Source organism: Camelina sativa, chromosome 13 (assembly GCF_030686135.1).
Source record: "Camelina sativa cultivar CO46 ecotype springtype chromosome 13, ASM3068613v1".
NCBI classification, from domain to species: Eukaryota; Viridiplantae; Streptophyta; class Magnoliopsida; order Brassicales; family Brassicaceae; genus Camelina; species Camelina sativa.
This window is the reverse complement of record NC_141892.1, coordinates 24881627-24902295: the sequence shown is the minus strand read 5'-3', so window position 1 is coordinate 24902295 and position 20669 is coordinate 24881627. Positions and strand designations below refer to the sequence as shown.

The 20669-nt window shown below is 36.1% G+C and overlaps 3 protein-coding genes, 1 non-coding gene and 1 pseudogene across 4 annotated transcripts; 2 read left to right on the top strand and 3 right to left on the bottom strand.

Annotated features, from left to right (window-relative positions):
- Nucleotides 1-1446: 1446 nt before the first annotated feature.
- LOC147929984 (signal recognition particle RNA) lies at nucleotides 1447-1748 on the top strand. The gene has a single exon (XR_015579117.1).
- Nucleotides 1749-2206: 458 nt separating this feature from the next.
- Nucleotides 2207-3193, bottom strand: LOC104738485 (ubiquitin domain-containing protein 7SL RNA2 pseudogene; annotated as a pseudogene).
- Nucleotides 3194-4097: 904 nt separating this feature from the next.
- Nucleotides 4098-4836, bottom strand: LOC147929983 (ubiquitin domain-containing protein 7SL RNA1-like). The gene has a single exon (XM_087482113.1). The coding sequence runs from the start codon at nucleotides 4740-4742 to the stop codon at nucleotides 4098-4100; it is 645 nt and encodes a 214-aa protein (XP_087338239.1). The 5' UTR covers nucleotides 4743-4836.
- Nucleotides 4837-5035: 199 nt separating this feature from the next.
- On the bottom strand, nucleotides 5036-10058 carry LOC104737461 (RNA demethylase ALKBH10B). Its single transcript, XM_010457653.3, has 7 exons — nucleotides 8868-10058; nucleotides 6757-6902; nucleotides 6558-6675; nucleotides 6356-6478; nucleotides 6147-6262; nucleotides 5908-6062; nucleotides 5036-5822 (listed from the first exon to the last, which is right to left on the bottom strand). The coding sequence occupies exons 1-7, from the start codon at nucleotides 9436-9438 to the stop codon at nucleotides 5333-5335; spliced, it is 1719 nt and encodes a 572-aa protein (XP_010455955.2). The 5' UTR covers nucleotides 9439-10058; the 3' UTR covers nucleotides 5036-5332.
- Nucleotides 10059-18677: 8619 nt separating this feature from the next.
- On the top strand, nucleotides 18678-20324 carry LOC147929982 (uncharacterized). The gene has a single exon (XM_087480811.1). The coding sequence runs from the start codon at nucleotides 18678-18680 to the stop codon at nucleotides 20322-20324; it is 1647 nt and encodes a 548-aa protein (XP_087336937.1).
- The last annotated feature ends 345 nt before the right edge of the window (nucleotides 20325-20669 follow it).

Sequence of the window (20669 nt, the reverse complement as noted above, 5' to 3'; positions counted from 1 at the left end):
TGAAACAACTCATTACAACAATAATATAATAAAAGATACATCAATCACATGGAGTGATAATTCAAGGACTCGATGTAGTTGTAGAAGGCGGAGGGGAGAAGAATGGAATATTAATGGATGGGAGATTAGTTGGAAGAGAAGGAATTACTGTCGGAAATAAAGGTAAAGTTGGCATTGGAGGCATTGCAGTGGGAATTGTGGGAAAGTTTGGTTGTGGCAAACTTGATGGCATTGTGGGAAGAGTTGGTAGTGTTGGTTGTGGCAATGTTGACGGCAATGGAGGTAGTCCCATTGTCGGGATAGGTAGATTTGGAATTTGAGGAAGAGGTTGTTGCTGGAGAAGCTTTCGCGAGGCCGAGCAAGTGTTGATCGTATTAAAGAATGAGAGACTCACTAGAAAAGCAACGAGAAAGAACTTGTATGATACCATTTTGGGTGTGTTAATGAATCTCTGATTACGGATAAGCCTCCTTAAATGCTTCACTTGTATTGCTTTGTGCTGATGAGAAATTCAAAGATGTGCGATTGAGTTTATATAGTGGCAGGATTACAAATATATGGTTTTTGGTATGTGTAATTTACGGTTTCGGTATGGTTGGCTTGAGCTTTTGTTAGTTCAACCTTATTGTGTTTTTTAAAGATTATATTGTCAATCCATGGATTTTTATTAAGGTTAGTTCAACAATCAAAACCCTCCGACTCTAGTACACGTTGCTACCTAATAACCAAACTTTAATCTATCCTTTTGAGCTTAATGCACAGTCATACACTACATCAACAGATGAAAGATTCTACACATTACCCACATGCAAAAGATTCTAGACAACAACAACAACAACAAAAAAAAAAAAAGAGAGAGAAGTAAACATATAAGAAAAGACCTGTTACGTAGCATTTTTAACGGGAAAATTACCAAAAAGTTTCAACGTTCAACATAATCAAAATTGCCATAGTTACAGATTATTGCCTATTGCCATTGATATTGCAAGAGGATTATATTTATCTTTCTTCTATAAAAAAAAAAAGTAAAAAGATGCATCCTCCTTTGATGCCACATAGACACGCCCAAATGTGGTGGGTGGCATAAACAAGTTTTTGCATTTTTTATGCAACAAAAAAATTGACATGTGATTGAAGACATTAGATCTTATGTACCTCTTCTTATATATATATGCCAGATTATCAAAACGTTTTAAAATTTTCATTTTGATAATCTTATTAGAAAGTAGAAACCTTTGAGGAGAATATAGAAAGCTTGAACTTAAGTTTGATTGATTTGCTCTTTTCGTCACTTCAATTTCACTATTGGGCCTTTTTATTAGGCTTTTGGCCTACCAAAAATGATAATTCATGAATCAATACTAATGTAAGACTCTTTTGTCCCACATCGGGTCACTCTACTCATTTTGTGTTTGTTTATATATGACACGAAATGGGGCGTATAACGTCGAGCTAACTAGAGCTTGTAACCCAAGTGGGGACTATGAAATGGTTGAACACTTATTCGTTTCCTCGGGTCGGTTCTGGTGTCGGCATGTTTCTGAGCTGCCCAGTCCAAGCTGATAGTAATCCGTGTGGGTTGAGCGAAGGCTTAGCTCAGGCGGGTTCTAAAGTTGGAGGGCAATGCGTGAGGCTGGCTTCACAGAGCAGCGATTACTTCCCGCTTACAGCAGTGGACGGATCACAACTCAGCGCCGCCCAGAATCACTATAGCCTGTTGGTTCGACCTCAGCTGAACCACCATTTTTTTCCCCTCTTTTTTTATGCTTTAAGGAGGGAACACAAATCAGACTTCGAAGAAGTCAAAATGACTTTAGGAAAAGAGGAGACTGCAAAAGAGCTGAACAATTGGTATGTATCATAACCCAAGTAGCAGAGTGTTTTTAGGAATTGTGAATTTTAGTTTATAAGTAAAGCGAGAAACTTTACTGTCTTTTGCCTTGTTTTGTCAACAAAGAATCAACATCTGATCTTTAAACTTGTTTCTGTAATGCCAAGATCTTTAAAGTATCAGACCATTCGAATGCACAGAGCTTAAACTAACTCAACAAGGACTAGTTTCTCTTCTTGGTAATTACATACATGTCTTAGCATATTTGCAGAAAGCTGTAAACTTTGAACGAAGTAAGAAAACTATAAAGCTATAAGAAAAGTAGGAAACTGAAGCAGAGAGTTCAAGCTCCATTAATGATCAAAGAGAAAAAGGTCAAGAATAAACAACTAAGCGAGAAATCTTAATTGTATCGCCCTCAGCAACACCGTACCAGAAGAATGTCTTAGTTTCGGCCAATGGTTTCTGTTTGTGAACAAAGAAATAACCTTGGGGAGGCAGATCTAACTCACCCCTCTTTTGCATCTCAACCAGCTCTTTCCTCAGTTCTTTAATTCTATCATTTGCGTTAACCTCCATTCGAATCTTTCTGGTCTCCTCATATGGTGGCTGCACCATCACTGTTAGCTTCATTGGGCTGGTCTTGATCATCTTCTTCACAGGCACTTGAATGTTCATGACCTCTTTGACTGAGTCTGACGTTGAAGATTGCTCGGTTTGAACCACTTCTTGATTCCTGTTTCTTTTGCTTCCAACAAACGTCACAGGCGGCAAATCTTGAGGGGCAAGTAACTCATCAAGTGAATACGACGGTCGTGATGATCCGTTATCGATTCTCCTTGCCATGATCCTTTGGACAGGGCGATAATGTTGGCTCTTCTTGCAGACCTGTTCCCTAGGCGGCAAAGCTCTATCCCCACCGTAACTGCTCTCTCCAAATGAGTTTGACGGTAATAGAGATTGCTCTGTTTGATGGAACACTTGGTTGTTCTTACCCTGCGGCGAATCTTGAATCCCAAGGAACCCTTTCATTGAGTCTTTGTTGCTCACAACAGGCAAATCTTGATTGTTAACGTACCCATGAATTGGATGTGAAGGAGATTGCTCGGTTTGATCGTGGTTGTTCTGATGAGGGTTGTCGTCCGGAGAGATGTAGAGAAAGAGACGAGAGTTTTCTAGGATATGGCAAATTCGTATCTTAAATTGGTCTTGAAGAACATTGCCTTTGAAGAAAAGGGTTTGTTTGCAAACAGGGATACCTTGAGCCTTCTCGATCTTGTGTTTTATGATTAACAGTGTATCCAAGAAATCAACATCAATGGAGAACGATGAGTCACTTTCAGTATCTATGAGCAACTTCATAACCGTATCAATGGTGTTTCAAGATCAGTAGAGATTGGTGAAAGAGAGAAGATACAGAGAGATCAGAAAGTGATGATGATTTGTGAGTTGTGACCAAAGTGTTTATTCGTTAAGTTGGTTTAAATAGCACTTACTGATTTGATCTTAACAGTCAATTTCTCTCCTTGCTAATTTGATCCAACGGTTACATTAAGCATTCTTGAGATTTGAGCTTACTCATTTGTTATTTCTCTCCTTTAGTAGTAGCTTTTAAGATCTTCCGAAGTGTATAATTTGTGTTAAGCAAGAAACTTCAATAAAGACATTGCAGAGAGTTAAGTTGGAATCATGATTAGTTAAAAGAAGGTATGATGCTTTTGTGTCCCCATAGATTAAGTTTTTAGCTTACTTGGAGATGGGTCTTGAACTGTTCAAAACCCCAAATTCTAACAAGTTTTTCCAATTTTCGTCACTTTCTCAAATCAAGAACCCTAAATCACTAAAACTCAAAAAATTTCACCAAATTATGCAAAACAAGCTCCAATAATCATTACCCAAGGTTCAGAAAGCCTAAAACAAGCATAATCTTAGCCAATAATCATGTAAATCGAGTTATACAAAAAAAAATTAAAATTTAATTTTTTTCCCAAATTGTAAAACCTAGATTTTTTAGAAATTTGAGCTGCCCATTGTCCAAATGGTTATGTCCATTTGGTATGCGAGCTCAATGGTCTTTTGTCTACTAAGACCATGTTATTTTTGGGCGTGACCATGACCGCCCATAACAGTGTGGACGTACCGCCCAATTGACACCAGGTTTGGTTATTAGATTTGAACAATAATGTACCATAGGTTTTTTTTTTCTAAAGTGTGTGAAATTAGGAAAAAAAATTAGCGAGAAAAAAAAAATCATAATCCAAAAAAATTAAGAGCCACCGGAAACACTTCCATTGAAAACCTCAATTGTATCGCCGTGATCAACACGGTGCCACCGGAAAGACCGGTCATCATCCATTACATTCTGTTTGTATATAAAGAAATAGTCATCTTGAGGCAGATTTAACTGAAACCTTTGTTGAATCTTAGCAAGCTCTTTCCTCAGCTCTCCAACGTTATCACCTGCGTTCACCTCCACTGGAATCTTCCTAGTCCAGCATTTAGGCAGCACCATTACTCTCAGCTTCTTCAGGGGATTGTTGTTGTTGTTGTTACTCCCCGACATTAGCATTGTCGAATCTTGAGGATGACCGTTATTGATCTGTTCTGTTGCGTTTGATGGTGGAGAATCTTGCTCGGTTTGGAACACCTGATTGTTGCGGTTCTGATTGCGCATTTGGTCGTTGTTACCGGGAGAGGAGAGGAAGAGTTGGAGACGTGAGTTGTTGAGGATCTGACATTGTTCGATATCGAGATCATCTTGAAGAACCTTACCTTGGAAGGAAAGGGTTTGTTTCGGGACAGGGATACGTTGATACTTCTCGATCTTCTTTTTGATCTCTAAGACTGTATCGAAGTAGCCCACTTCAATGGAGAATGGTGAGCCTCTTTGAGTCTCTACGTACACATCCATATATGAATCAATAGAGACTGATGAAGATCGAGTGAATAGATATGTCAACTTGGGACTTGTTGCAACCAAAGTTTCCTCATAATGCGTTAACTAAATGACCTATTTCCATGGATTCTTCTTTATTGTTATTATTTTGCTCTCTTTTTTTTTCATTTTTTTTTTTCAAACTCGATTTACTATTTTTGAAAGAGATTTTTACAATCTTTAGTATTTTTCAGTTTTGCAATATAACCAATACAAAATTTGGGTTCTGGTTCTGTATTATAAATGTGATAATATGAACTAACAATCTGTACTCTAATCTCTTTTTTTTTTTTTTTTTTTTAAATGGCAAAGAAAATGTAACATTTTGAGAAATATACTGATAATAAAAATCGTACACAAAATAGAAAACACATGCCTCTGGGGATGTAACAAACTTAATTCTTCTATCTATAAACCCTGAGTTAACCTAAACTGAATTTGGAAAAAGAAAATAAAAGGAAACAGGAACAAAAGAGACTCGAGAGAGAAGAAAGAAACAGAGCACGGCTTAGACACGGACCAGATGATCAAAGCTTGTATTGCTGAAGAAGTCGAAAGGCTTATGATCAATTTACACTGATCACAGGCTCAGAGGTGGATCCTCCAGCTGGAGAAGAAGAAGCAGCAGGAGGAAGCGGGAGTAATCGCTTCTTCTGCGCACGTGGAGGCAAATGCTTCACATGTTTTCTTGAGCTATTAACAGATGCCCATGGTAAGAAAACGCCTGTACCACCAGTTCCCATCACATTTGGACTTGGTAATACCATTGGTTGAACCGGTGGTGGTGCCATCATGACCATTGGAGGACGTAGGACTCCAAGTTTTGGCATCATGTCAACTGAGTGATCATAGCCATTGAGGAATGGAGTTGGTGCCATTTGGTAGGGTTGCCACATTGTCATTACACCGTCGTTGTGAGGACTTGTGGGTCGTGAATGGTTATGATATGTTTCAGGTCGAATACGAAAGAACGTGATGCTTACTCTTTTGTTTTGTGATGGGCACATTACATGTCTAGCCATGTCTGCACTGTTCCCTCTCATCACCAACATAGATCTATAAAGATCAGATCCGAGGGACGTTAATAAAGAGACATCAACATTTTCTCAGAGTTAAAGGAGAAGGTTATGATATTATTTACCCTTGTTTGAGAGACAAAGTTAAAGGTCCTCTGAAGTTGCCTTCGTTGTCACTTGAGAGAATACGTCCAAAGGCCATTGTTGATTCAGAGAGGACAAGAGTGGAGAATGGTTGTTCTAAGTGAGGTGGTTTGAGGAAAGGCTGTGAGTATTCACCCTGCAAAAGAGAAGTAATCTCGAAGGTTAAAGAAAAGCGTAAACGTCTAGGAATGGTGGATCCATGGGGGATGTGTATACGTACCTCTTCGAAGAAGTTGATGACACAACCATTTGGTCTCTTGTACTCTGGGATGAGTCTCCATGTGACAAAGTGATCAATGACACTCTCAAGAAGTGGTGGAATTGGCTCGATGTTAACTATATAACAACAATAAAGTCTCCCGGTCAAAGCCATCCACATGCATCAAACCATTTAGACTGAATCCTGCAGGATCAGAGCCGATTCCTTACCAGAGTTGCTGCTGTCGTTGGAGTTATCATCCGCCTTAACATGGCCAAAGATGGGGACACCAAGCTGGATCAGCTCTCTCTTGTTCCCTTTAATCTGCTTGTTGAACAGTATAAAGGTCTCACCTGCATTCATCTTGTGTAAGCACCGGAAAACACTCTTAAATCCCTATGATGTGTTTTCGCGTAAGTTAAAAAAAGTCACCTGCAAGCTTCCCGTTAACGCCAGCTTCTCGGAGCTCTGCCACAAAATCTATCAATTTCGATATCTCATCTTCTTTAAGTAATTCTTCATACAGCTTTAGTCCTTTCACAACATTAACCTAACATCACAACATTAAATTTATAAGTAAATAATCCTTATATATGCATATGCCTCCTTCAAAATCCAACACATTACTCACAGTGTGGCCTTTCACTTGCTCTTTGGCTTGGAAACCTTTGATAGGTTTAATCTCACATGAGCGTGCATCACAATCTTCATGGCTCTGACATATAATCTGATGTGCGGTATCCGCAGCAGCAGTTTGGTGAACATCCTGATGAGAACCTATTAAAAACCATAAAAACAAATAATGTTTAAAATTGACCATATACTTGCATTACAACACAAAAATAAAGTTGTAAAGTTTAAAAAAAAAAAAAAAAATCAACTAATTAATGTGAGATTCGATTCTTTGGGTTTAGAGAGAAACACATCGATTCATTAAAGTAATGAAAATTAAACGTGATCTTTGATTTGATTCTCATGGACTATTCTAAAGAGGTTAAAGAACCTACAGTTTCCTTGTAAAATGTATCAGAGAAAGTCAGAGAGACTTTCAATGTTAGAAGACAAGACTACAAAGTCTAATGTCTTCGTTCCACGTGTCTCTACATAATACTTGGACTTTTATTAACACAAGTGAATTAACTTACACACACATCAAGACTGGTAAAAAAGTTCTTTGCAAAACAAGTTTACTAATCTTTATAGACTTCTGACTCGTTTTATGGCCGTGAACAAAAAGCAAAAAAAAAAGAAGCTAAAAAGTTATTAAAAAAATATTGTGCTCGTGAGGCGTGAGGGATTCGAACATTCGGGACGAGAAGAAAGAAAAAAAATAAAGGGCGGCACGGCAAAAATTGTGGGGGACCATGATTGATGACGACTAGGTTCTGGTTAAATCCAACGGCTGCTGTGTGCTCAGTGCTCACCCACCATTCTTTTAAGCAAGAGAAAGAAAATTGCAATAAAAAAATCATCACACGCGAATCAATGTGACATTGTGATACCACCACCTTTGATGCGTTTTACAGTTATACATCAACTAAAGCACAAGGCAACAAAACTTGTTGCTAACAGGAAGTTAGTAAACACACACCCAACTCTACATTGAGAAATGGAATCCCTAATCTTCTAATCTAGACGACGTCGTCGTGACGTTTCTTGTCTTTTCAGTTTTTTTTTAACCTTGTTAGTTGTTAGAGAGGAGTCAGAGTGACTTTTCCAGATTGTGCTTTTTTTCAACACAAACTACAAGAGAATTTGTACTTTTGTACGATTTTCATGAAAGTTTGTGTTAATTTGTTTTTGTTTTTAGTAAGTAAATAATATGGTCTTGAACTCTTGATAGTACGATTTTTTATTTTTAATGTATCCTTGCGAAACTCATGTAATAATTTACGATAAAACTAATTTTTTCAAAAGTTACTTTACTACTACTACTTACAAAAAAAATGTATACTTTATTTATATTATTATAAATACCACTAAATAGCCGGAAATAAAAAAAGTATTTCTAGTTTAGTATAATATTCTCTTTCAAACACGTTAAAAGTAACCCAAAATACACAATTCGTCTATTACAAAAGATATAAAAAATAATGTTTCAAACATGAAAAAAATCAGGACGTGAGAGTGATTAAGTTTAATGAACAAAAAAAAGATTTATTTCTTAATAAAGAGAATCTGGTTATTTTTAGTAAATTGTTTCTAAAAAATCGAATCTGTGACATAATGATGCAATTGAAATCTCACGTTTGATATACTAGATATTCAAAAATAATTACAAATAAAGAATGCAAAAGTCAAAATTGTTTAAGAATACATCTCGGATCCAGTAGAGGGAAACACGTACTTAAATCTTGAAACTTGAATTAGTCTGTAATCTGTATATTAGTATTTCTTACTAAATAAAATTTTTCCCCCTTTGGAAAACAAATATTTTTAAAAAATCGTTGTCATTTTTTTTTTCTTTTCTTATTGGGTGTCGTCACCAACCACAGAGAGCCAGTTTACACAGTGAACAGAGAGAATCAAATGACCAAACTTCAACGAATATGCTTAACTATTAAAAAGTTTCAACTACAAAAAAAAAAAAACCAATAATGTAACCCAAAAAACAAATTATGAAATAAATCGATCATTGTATATTTAAATTATGAAAACAATTATGGATCCAAGAAAAAAAAATAAGTATATTTTTAAATTTGTAGTATTTTGCAAAATTACGTAAAGTTTTGTGTTACTTACCTGAATCAGTGATATCACTAGTCGGAGAATCATCTTCAACGTCTTCAACATCTCCGTTAATCTCATTTTCCGTTACTTTCTCGCCGTCAATACAATCATCCTTCTTCACTTTCTCCTTCTCAGCCGCCGCTTCTTTCAGATCTTGCTCATCAGCCTCCTCTGTTTTCTTCAGTTTGAGATCCTCCGCTTTCTTAGCCGCAACTTTCTGGAGCTCGATCGCGACCTCAGCGATGGAATGATACTTCTGCATCTGGAGAACAGGGATCCAGTTCAGACGCCGGCGATGGATCGCGGCGAAAACAGCTTCGTATTCCGATCCGGAAACTGCTTCTTCGGTTGTTACTCTGAGATGCGAACACATGGCGTCTATTATAGCGTTCGCCGCCGCGAATTCGCCTCTGAACCACGAGATCAACGCATCTTTCCCTAGTCCTTCGGAAACAACAGTCCCCGGCGGAACCTGAACGGGAACGGTCACCACCGCCTTCGCCGTCGTAGCGAAAGCAGGGGTGAAACCAGTGGCTGCTGCTGATCGATCTGTCTGGCGTGCTGGCGCTGACGCAATCGTCATCGGCGTTAAAACTCCGGAGAAGATTCAGTCACTCGAGATCGGTGTGTGTTTTTCTACGATTTAACGACGGCGGCTAAAAACAGAGGAAAAAAAGGCAAAAACGGGTTGAGAAATATGGGTCGGGTCGGGTTTAGGGACGGGTCGCAGCACATGCAGGTGTAATGAGAGAAGGTTTGTTTGAGGTTTGGTTCCTTCCATCTCCCAAATTATATATATTGGGGGGCAGCCGTGGGGAGGAGGGTCCGTACAGGTGGGAGAGACTTATGGAGATGACGTGGCACTTTCTTATGTCTGACGTGGCTCAACTTCTGGCCCTCTTTTGTTTTGCCCGTTTCTTACTATTCCACCTAGTTTTTTTTTTTTTTTTTTGGATTGGACAAAACAAAAATAAATGTGATGTTACTATTCCAAATTTATCTGAAATTAGTACAATGTTCATACTAGTAATGTATTTTTTTTTTGGTTCAAAATATGATGTTTGTTAGTATTTTATTATATAAAGAACATACAGATGATGTTGTAATTGAATGCACACACATGACAACTATAATTATTTTAGAACTAAAAGAAAAAACTATATAAAATTATAGTATGAATTATTTTTATGCAACACGTTGAATAGTTAAAAATAGAAATAATTCACTAAAACTTTATTTCTTTATATAGAGAGAAGACAGAATCCGGTTTTACATTTGTTCGAAACATGCATTAGCGGTGCAATTAAGCGTTTGGGTATAAAAGCTCTGTTGTATATATTCACTTCCTCGGTTTTTTTAAGCTCTTTCAAAAAGTTGTGACATGGTCTACTTTTTTTTTTGGGTTGATGTTACGCACAATAGTTCCTTCGGACAACAAAAGGACGGCGCTCAACAAAAGAGAGAGTTATCTTGCCGTATTGCACAAAATGACCTTCTAGTTAATGTATCTATTCTGATTTTGAAAGGTTCTATAGTATTGTTTTCTATATATGTGTAACCAAATGATTCCAAAGTAAGATGAATTCAATCTAATCCTTAGTATATTACTTTGGATTGAAATTACGGTGGAATGATTTGAACAATGGCTCCAAACATTTCAAACACTAAACGCCCCATAAATTAGTTGCATACCTAAACTTTTTCAACGAATCTTTATGTGTATAAAGACTCTGATGTTAACCATTAATCTAAAATTCTAAGGAGGTCATTTTATGAATAAAATATACAGCACTTTTTCAAAATTTGCTATTAAATAGAAAAGTTAATATACAAATACTGTACTAATATTAGTTGTGTATACTATTCCTCGTTCTTTCTTTCCATATTAAGAATTAACTTATATACACCATATTGTTATCCATTTTCGATCGCATTCATATATTTTTGTTTTGCTATAATTATATTCTCGTCATTATTGGTATATGCAGCTAATAGATTTTATTCCGTTTACTATTTAGTAAATGTTATTATACGTAGAAATGTATGTAATTAATAAATTGATTGTATTTTTTTTTTCTGTTTCAACTTTACACCAACCAAACTCATGAGTCATGATGTCAATGTCCATATCCATGAGGCCCGTGGAAGATGATCTAAGAGATGACGTGTAAAAATTAAAATAATAATCGAATTTGTATCTCGAAGATATTAAGTAGTCTAAGGCCTTCTAATATTGTCGTTGTTCTCATTTGACTTCTCCTTTTGTTTACAAGTCAATCGACTAATATATAGTTAAAAGGATTCCTTCTATGTGATTAATTAAAACATTTAGTTATGACAGTTACAAGATATAAAAAGAGAGACGATGCTCATCCATGATTCGTAGGTTTTGATCCAAGTGTTTGTTTTGCATGCATGATTTTTTCTTTTTGTTGAAAACTTTCGACAAAACTTGAATATTTAGCGGTAAATCCAAAAAATATGTATTCTCATATTAATTAGCGTTGAAAAAAAACTTGAAAAAGTTGGTGTTGACCAATTTTTTTTTATTTTTCTGAATTTATGGTGTGACTCTAATTATCACAAATCCATAAAGAGCAAAAGGTTATGTAGCCTTGTCAAAAAAGAGGTTAGAACCAATGAATGATGGGTGAGACCGACGAAATGTAAAATTATGGAACCCGAATGAAAAGTCTACAAAATGGTGGGGTGAGGTGAAATTAGGGCCTACGTCGACCAGATTTGTGGGTCGCAGGAACACCTCCACCCTCTAACATCAGTAGATTCCCTTTTCCACTACCTATGGCACACACACAAAATAGGCATGGGGTTAACTCACGAACCCTTAGTAGTGACCCATAAAAGTGTCGCTCATTGTTTTTCGTGATCATAAGAAAGGTTCTAATCATGATCTATGAAGAAATGCTAACTAACGTTTTGTTATTCGGATCTTATATATTGTAGATAGATATGAACTTTATGATGGTAAATTATCACACAAGTTCACTAACTAAATTTGTATATGTAGCTACAAAAAAGCATTCGCTGCTATATTTTTCTTTTCTCTTTTTGAGTATTTGTCCAAATTAGTGCATCATTAATTGTATTATTACCCTCTGAACATTATAATTTAATTTCAATATTTTTTTCTTCTCATTTTCTATTTGTCTCACGGCAGAAAATTGACAAGTTTTTTTTTTCTTCTTTTTCTCCTCTCTTTTAATTTATAATTTTCATTTGTTTACTATTATAATTGTTTTTAATTCTTTATATCTCCACAATACTATAATTTTAAATGATCGTATTCATTATATATAATGTTATAAGTGAAGCTTTAAAAGCATTTAATTTGTAATGTACAAAATGAAAAAGAAATGGGAAATTGTGTGTGTGTGTGTGTGTATGTGTATGTTGTGAGTTTTAACTTCTTTGTAGTGAATTAGTCGAGTTGGTGTAAGTGGGCAGAAGATTCAATTGTTGGGACAACGACAAATACACACAAATGAATGATAAATTGTCTTACAATATCCCCATACAGAATTGTTTAATTTATAGATATAATATGGTCAAATTTTGGTAATTTTAATAAAAATAAGATATATAACTATCTAACCAACATTTTCTAACTTGTATAACGATTTGTTATTTTCTTTTCCGTGATTTTTTTTGACAGTTTCCTGAATTTTCAAAATTTAGGTCGTTTGAATTTGTTGGACATGTATTTTTATTTTGTTATAATAAAATTTACAACGCTATGAGGAATACGATCAGCACATATACGTCTAAGAAAATGAAAATGTATACATCTATCGTATACATTCACTTTTTTAGGAAATAAAGTTCTTTTTCTAAGAGAAAATTGTTACATGGTTTGGACTTGTGCTATCTATCTAAACGAAGTAAGTCTTTTAAGTAGCCTTCCCCCCCCCCACCCACCCACATTAATATATTATTGCTACATATATATAAATATTTTAAACATGTCGAATATGTAAATACCGCATTATTCGTGTATAGAATGTCGATATATAGAGATACTCCTTCCATGTGAGAAAATGGTCCAACCAAGTAAAAAGCTAGCGTATATATTTGTTTGTTATGAACCTTTACATACATACACAATAATTCTTATTATGAATCATTAAGTATTGATTGGCGTAAAGCTTATAATTATATATTATTCATGGAATATGAGCCATCGGCTCTACATGAAGAAAAAATAGAAGAATAGTTTCTCGCTTTTTGTAAATGGCTAAGAATACTTTATCTCGAGAATGAGGAATAAAAACCAATGACTTTATAATTTATGTATCGAAATTTTCTACAGCATATAACTATAGATATTTATTAGTATAAAATCTACACACTAACCTTGGTAGTGCAACAATGGAAATATCTTTTGTTTGGCAAGAAACATTAATTTGTGATTTATAAATTATTATGTAAAAAAATTGTATATCTTGAGTGCAAATGTATTTGGAATGTGTTGCATATTTGAGTACGATCATGTATATATAATCTCTTGTGTTGTGTATATTATAGATCGGACAATAGTTAACTTCATGTATTATGCATGGTAAATCATTATTTATAAAATTTAATGTTTTTTCATTCCTTTTTGGGTGTGGAGGGTTTATAATTTTTTGATTATATGATAAATATATATAATTTGATATTTTGATGTATATCCTGCAGAACCCTTTTTAACCATATATATAATATAACTGATATAAATACGTTTAACGTACGATGATATTACTGGATATAATCCTCCAAAATTCGGCTTTTAGTCACTAAACTCTAGTTATATACTAAATTAATTAAGAAAAAAATGAGACATTAGCGAGATAATGATATGTGATAAACCAATTAAAGTTGAAAAAGTTATATTCTTTGCCGTCAAAAGGTACGATAAATGGAAATATGCTCTCGTCTTCTGAGCCTCAAAGGCTTAAGAAGATTCTAACATATCTTACATGTCAAAGTAAGGAGATAGTTGGTAACACATTCCCATGTGGTCCGGAAAACAAAAGTTCCCTTTATTTGTTTTTAGAATATTTATAAGCAACTGTGTAGTATTCTCTATGTTGCAAACGTACGTAAACATATAAATACCGTATATAGTCAAGTAGATTTGGAAAAATAGATTGAAAGTGTCTTTAGTTTAGTCCATTGATAGTACTTGTAAATTGTAATAATCTCGAACTTCTATATACACTGTGACGACGGGTTAACACTCAAAATCTGTACTATGTATGTTCATAAATCATAAACATAGTTAGAGAAAAAACTCTCATACACATATCAAATCAAATCACGATACATCAATCGTTTATTCTCAACTTACTATTTATAGTGTTTATTGTCAAAGAACTTACTATTTATAGTCTTTTTGTTTGTTTAGTGATCATAATTTGTTTCATGTTTTCGAAGGTTAAGTTTTCATGTATCTAAAACATCAAACAAAAAAGCCCAAAAATCATAAAATGTTTATCTCGATTGCCTAATATTTTTTGTTGGTCAGTTGGTCACATCAATATTTAGTGCTCTTAATGTTTTAGTTGAGTCACGGAATGGTAAACTAAAATCGTTGAAGTTCTATTCAATATATACAATTCATTTTGGTCAAGTAAGTTTTCCAATACTAATTAACATTGCTAAAACATTTTCCGTAAAAAAAATTTTACAAGAAATTGACATAGATATTTATAAAAAGTTATTATGTATCTATGAAACAGATTTGTGAGTGACTGATACACCGAAATTTGATAAGATTTCATTAATTACATTTCATATATATATATATATATATATAATCACGGCTTATATATATGTTCATAAATTTACTAATCTAAATTATATGAGTTTTATGTGAATTCATATTTTCTTACCGAAATTTGATATGATTTCATTAATAACATTTCATATATCTATAAAATCACAGATTATATATATGTTCATAAATTTACTAATCAAAATTATATGAGTTTTAAGTGATTTTATATTTTGTTAGTCAAATGATCAAACTTTTGGTTTCAGAAATTGAGTTTCAGAGTAAAACTTTATCCTCGAGACGTGAAAGCTTTCATGCTTTGTTGATGACATAGTGGTGAAGAATCGTGATCTTCAAAACTTTCATGTAAAAAGGCTTCATCATCGTTAATGGCATCTTGTGTTACTCTTATCACCAAACTCTTTGAGAAATGACTCTTTTTTAAAAAGTGACGTCAGCTGGTGAAAACAGAAGCGATTTTTCTTCAGGTCCGATTTCAGCACCGTTAAGCTTTGTTTCTTCGATGGCAGAAGCTCTGCCTTCTCCTCTTCCGCCGGCTCCTCCGGATTCTTCCTCTCCTCTCTCTGGTTCTTTTTTACCGATTCAGTTTCCTCATCTTGTCAATGCAGAGATGTCAGATCTGCCTTCTTATTCCTCTCTTCCGCAGCCAATTAATACTATTCCCTCTGAGAAAGGAATTCTCGGAGCGGCTCCTTCTTCTCTGGTTGGAGACAATTCGTCTCTTCCTCCCTATCCCGGACAAGCTTCTTCGCCTGGTGTTACCGACTCAGGGTTTAATTGGGCAAAAAATCTTACTTCTTCGGGTAAGATTCCTGTTTCATCAACTCCGATTTCTATGTCTACAGAAGGTCGCCCTCGGGTTAAAGTTTCAAATTCTGTGTTTGAAAGAGGTGCAAAGCTTCATGAAAATTTCATTGTGGGCATCTTCTATGGAACGGCTCCATCTTATGGGAAGATTTGGGGTGTTTTAAACTTTCTATGGGGTAAAGATAAAAGAGTCACAGTTCATAAACTGACCTCCAATGCTTTTCTATTCCATATTCCCTCTCCATCGTTAAGGAATAGGGTGCTGCAACATGAATTATGGTATGTAGGTGACTCTCCGTTCTTTGTCACGGCTTGGAAGTCAGAATTCAGTTTTAATCCCCCTTCATTAGAGAAAGCGCCAGTTTGGGCATCTATTAAGGATATTCCTTTTGATTTAATCACTCCAGAGGGTTTAAGTATCATTTGTGGGCCGTTGGGGCGAGCAGTGGATCATAAACCTTTCACTAGTGTCAACTCTTCCGAGGTAAAAGTAATTGTAGATCTTATGAAACCTCTTCCATCGGTGTTGGAAATAGAACGAGATGATGGAACAGGTCTTGCTTCTTAATGTCTCTTACCCTTGGTTACCTCCTCTTTGTCCTCTTTGCAATGAAATTGGACATAAAGCTTCACTTTGTCCTACTGCTATTAATTCACATATGCAATCTTCTTTGGCTGGAAAAGAGAAGCAAACCCCTAAAGGACCTGGAAATAATGCTTCATCATCAACTCATGTGGAAAAGCAACAGGTTTGGAAACCCGTGTCTGAAGGCCATGTTAAACAAGTTTCGACCCCTACTTCAGATTCTATGGTTCATAGAAAAGAGGATTTACCTACTTCCTCTCAGGTTATCAGAGCTACCTCTGTTTCCGCTCCATCTGGGTTACCCCTTTCTCATGAATGTTCTTCTGTGGACTTGGATGTAGCTTCGACCAATTCTGTTAAGTTGCCTGAATTGGCCACCCCTAGTATTCTCTCCTCGCCTTTACTCTCAGTGGTTCAACCTTCTACTTCCATCTCAAACCCTTTTGAACTGTTATCAGTAGAGGAAAATGCATTGGTCTTGGGTGAGATGTCTTCTTCGCTGGTTCTCTATGGTTCTTCTCCCTCTTCAGCCTCCTCCAAAGATAAGAAATCAAAGAGAAAAATGTATGACCAAATCTCACCTGCTCAAGGTGGCGTTCTCTCCCTGCAAAGAGGGAAGCGTCACACTCCATAATCTGTTTATATGTCAGACAACTTTTTTTGGAATGTGTGAGGTCTTAATGATTTTTCAAAGCATCGACCTCTTTATAACTGGCTTCGTAGTCGTCCTGTCACTTTTGGACCTTTGTTGGAGACACATGTTAAAGAAGCTAGTAAGGATTTTATTATGTCAGTTCTTGGTTTAGAGTGGTCTCTTTTGTCTAATTACCAGTTCTCGGAGTTAGGAAAGAGTTGGATCATTTTCAAAGCTCCGACTAAAGCAACAGTTTTTTTTGTTGACCTTCAGACAATTACTTGTGAGGTTTCTTTGGAGGATGGGTCAGTTCTTATTTACACAGCGGTTTATGCATCTACCGAGGAAGAGGAAAGGAAAAAGCTTTGGAGTTCACTTCATGATAGATACACATCTCTCTGTTTAGCAAACAAGCCGTGGATGATTAATGGGGATTTCAATGAGATTCTTAGTCCAGCAGAAACCTCAAATAATAATACAGTCAGCTCTACAAGAAGTATGCATATGTTTGGAGACTGTTTAGCTGACTTAGGTCTCTTTGATCTTCCCTTTTGTGGACCTAAATTTTCTTGGACGAACAAAAGATCAGGAGATCCGATTGGGAAAAAACTTGATAGATGCTTGGTGAACGGTTGTTGGCTGCTAAGATTCCCTTCTACTTTTTGTACCTTTCAAGCCCCTGAGTTCTCTGATCATACACCTGGTCATATAAAGATCGTCTCGCCTCCTCCGTCTTATGGTACTAGGCCATTTAAATTTTTTTCGCTTTTAACAAAGCATCCAAGTTTTCTGGATTCTGTTATGGAAGCTTGGACACATTTTTGTATATCAGTTCTTACTCTTAAAGACTTCTGTTTCAAGCTGAAAATGATGAAAAAGCCTATAAAAGATTTGATGAAGAACAATTTTAGTGGCTTAGAAAAGAGAGATGCTGAGGCTCACTCCAAACTTAATGATCTTCAGCTGTTAGCTTTGAATGTCCCTTCTCAGATCAATATTCAGAATGAAAAATTAGCTTTGGAGGGGTGGTTGCATCTTAGTCTTGCGGAGGAGAGTTTTTACAGACAAAATTCTCGTCTAAGATGGTTGGGTGAAGGTGACTTTAATAATTCTTTTTTCCATAAGGTTACTACGGCTAGGAATGCTAGAAATGCCATCAAATTTCTGTTGAAACCGGATGGATCTTTCACTTCATCTCTCCAAGAAACTCATGATCTAGCTATCGGCTATTTTGCTGGGATCCTACGTTCATTTAGAGGCAGATTTTGTCCTGATTTACCTGAGCTCCTTAGTTTTTTAACCCATACAACTTGTTCGATTGAGCAGCAATCTTCTCTCTCCTCTCCTTTCTTTGCTGAAGCTATAAGAGCTTGTCTTCTCAAGTTGCCTCTCAATAAAACACCAGGACCAGATGGATTTCCTGTAGAGTTCTTCAAGACTACATGGTCTATTATTGGGCAGGAATTAACATTGAGTGTGCTCCAGTTCTTTCATGATTCCTTTATCCCAACTGCCTTAAATTCCACATCTCTTATCCTAGTTCCAAAGAGGCCAGGGGATGTTGAATTGAAGGACTTCAGACCCATCTCTTGTCTTAATACGGTTTACAAGCTCATATCTCGTCTCTTGTTAGACAGATTAAATAGTCTGCTTCCTGACCTTATACTTCCAAACCAAACCGCATTTGTAAAGGACATGCTTATAATAGAGAATGTGCTTCTTGCTTCAGAAGTTATGCAAGGTTATCATCTTAATTCTGGTGGAGAAAGAATCACACTCAAAGTTGACATCTCAAAAGCTTTTGATTCAGTTAGATAGGACTTTCTTCTTGATTCTTTTCAGGCTTATAAGGTTCCTCTTATTTTCATTAACTGGATCAGAGCTTGTGTGTGTTCTCCGTCTTTCAGTATTAATATCAATGGGGTTACTTCAGGCTTCTGTAAAGGAAGGACGGGTCTGCGCCAAGGGGATCCTTTATCCCTAATTCTGTTCGTTATGATAATGAATGTGTTATCCTTAATGTTGAATAAAGCTGCTCTAGAAGGATCTTTCAAGTACCACCCTGGGTGTGAGGACCTTCAGCTTACTCATCTATGCTTTGCTGATGATTTATTAATCTTCTTAGAGGGATCAGAGCATTCTTTGAGCGGAGTTATGTCTGTTCTTGCAAAATTTGAGGAAATCTCTGGTTTGACAATGAATATTGAGAAAACCTTCTTGTTTTGTTCCAGTGTAAGTGAGGATAACTTGAACCGGTTAAAGACTGTTTTTAATTTGACTTCTTCCACTCTTCCAGTCCAGTACTTAGGTCTTCCCCTATGTTCCAAAAAGCTTTCAGTGAAAGATTGTGATCCTTTGCTATCTCAAATTCGGAAGAAACTGAATAGTTGGACTCATAAGTTTCTGAGTTTGGCTGGTTGGTTAACTCTCTTATCTTCAGTTATCCCCGGAATTATAGGTTTTTGGACTAGTGCGTTCTTCCTCCCTAAGAAGGTTATTAGAAAAATTAACAGTCTTTGCAGCTCCTTCCTTTGGCATGGAAAGGTAGACACTTCCTCAGGTGCTAAAGTGTCTTGGTTTAACATTTGCTTCCCTAAGTTAGAAGGTGGACTTGGTTTGAGGCACATTATTAGTTGGAACGAAACATGTGCTTTGAAACTTCTTTGGATGCTGTTTTTTAGAGCTGGTTCTTTTTGGGTGACCTGGATAAAAAGTAGGTATCTTTCTACATCTCCTTTATGGGCACTCAATGAAAAGAATGCTTCTTACTGTTGGAACTTCAGAAAATTACTTAAGCTTCGCTCCAAAGCTCTTAAATTTCTCAGCATCCATATTGGAAATGGTGATTCTACTTTCTTTTGGTGGGATCCATGGACTCCTTTTGGATATCTCTACCATTTCCTTGGTTCAGATGGGCCTAGTCACTTAGGGATCCCTTTGTTTTCAACTGTCGCTGAATTGAGAAATGAGAATGGATGGTCTCTTCCTAGTGTCAGATCAGAGAGACAAGTTCTTCTCCACGCTTTTATCTCTACCATTACTATGTCATCAGCAAGTGATATTCCAGTCTGGGCAATAAACGGTATAAAACAATCTTTCTCTTCTAAAGCTGTGTGGAATGTTGTTAGGTTTTCGAATCAAGTAAAATCTTGGACCCCTCTTGTGTGGCACAAAGTTGTCATTCCAAAGCATGCTATAAACTCATGGCTATTTATACTGAATCGCAACCCAACTCTTGATCGTTTGTCTACTTGGGGAGTAGATATTGAGTTAGATTGTCTTCTTTGTGGTTTGGCACCTGAATCTCGAAATCCCCTTTTTTTCAAATGTGCCTTTTCGGCTGAAGTGTGGAGTTTGATAACACAAAGACTTAAGATATCATCTCCTCCTCTTCTTTGGGACCAGATCCTCCTTTGGATGCCAACAGTTTCAGCATCAAAGCATACAAAACTTGCTCTCCTTCAAGGTTGGCAGGGTACAATCTATGAACTGTGGAGAGAGAGAAATCGGCGATTCCATGAAGGTCTTTCGGTCTCCCCAGTTTCAGTAGCAACAAGCATCATCTCCACCATGAATAACAAATGTAGTTCTATGTTGCAATTGGGTTTGAAGCGAGGGATCTCTCTTCTTCAATGTTGGTTGTATTAAGTTTCTTGACAAACTTTCGGCTCTCCTTTTTTTTTCCTTTCTTTGGTCTGCTTTCTTCGGTCGTATTTGTTTTCAATCGTTCACCCTTCTAGCTGTTGCTAGTCCTGGTTCTTTTTTGTTTGATTGTATTAGTTATATTATGTAAACTTGATATTTTATATATTTATGAAAACCGTTTAACAAAAAAATCTTGTGTTACTCTTGGCTGAATATTAAAAATAAAAATAATATTGTCAAGAAAATAATAGGATTGATATAGACTATATATATGAAGAAATAAAGCAAGACGGTCCACGGCAACGCATGTGATTAGTGGGAACCGTTACTTCCGAAAGCATAAGAGAG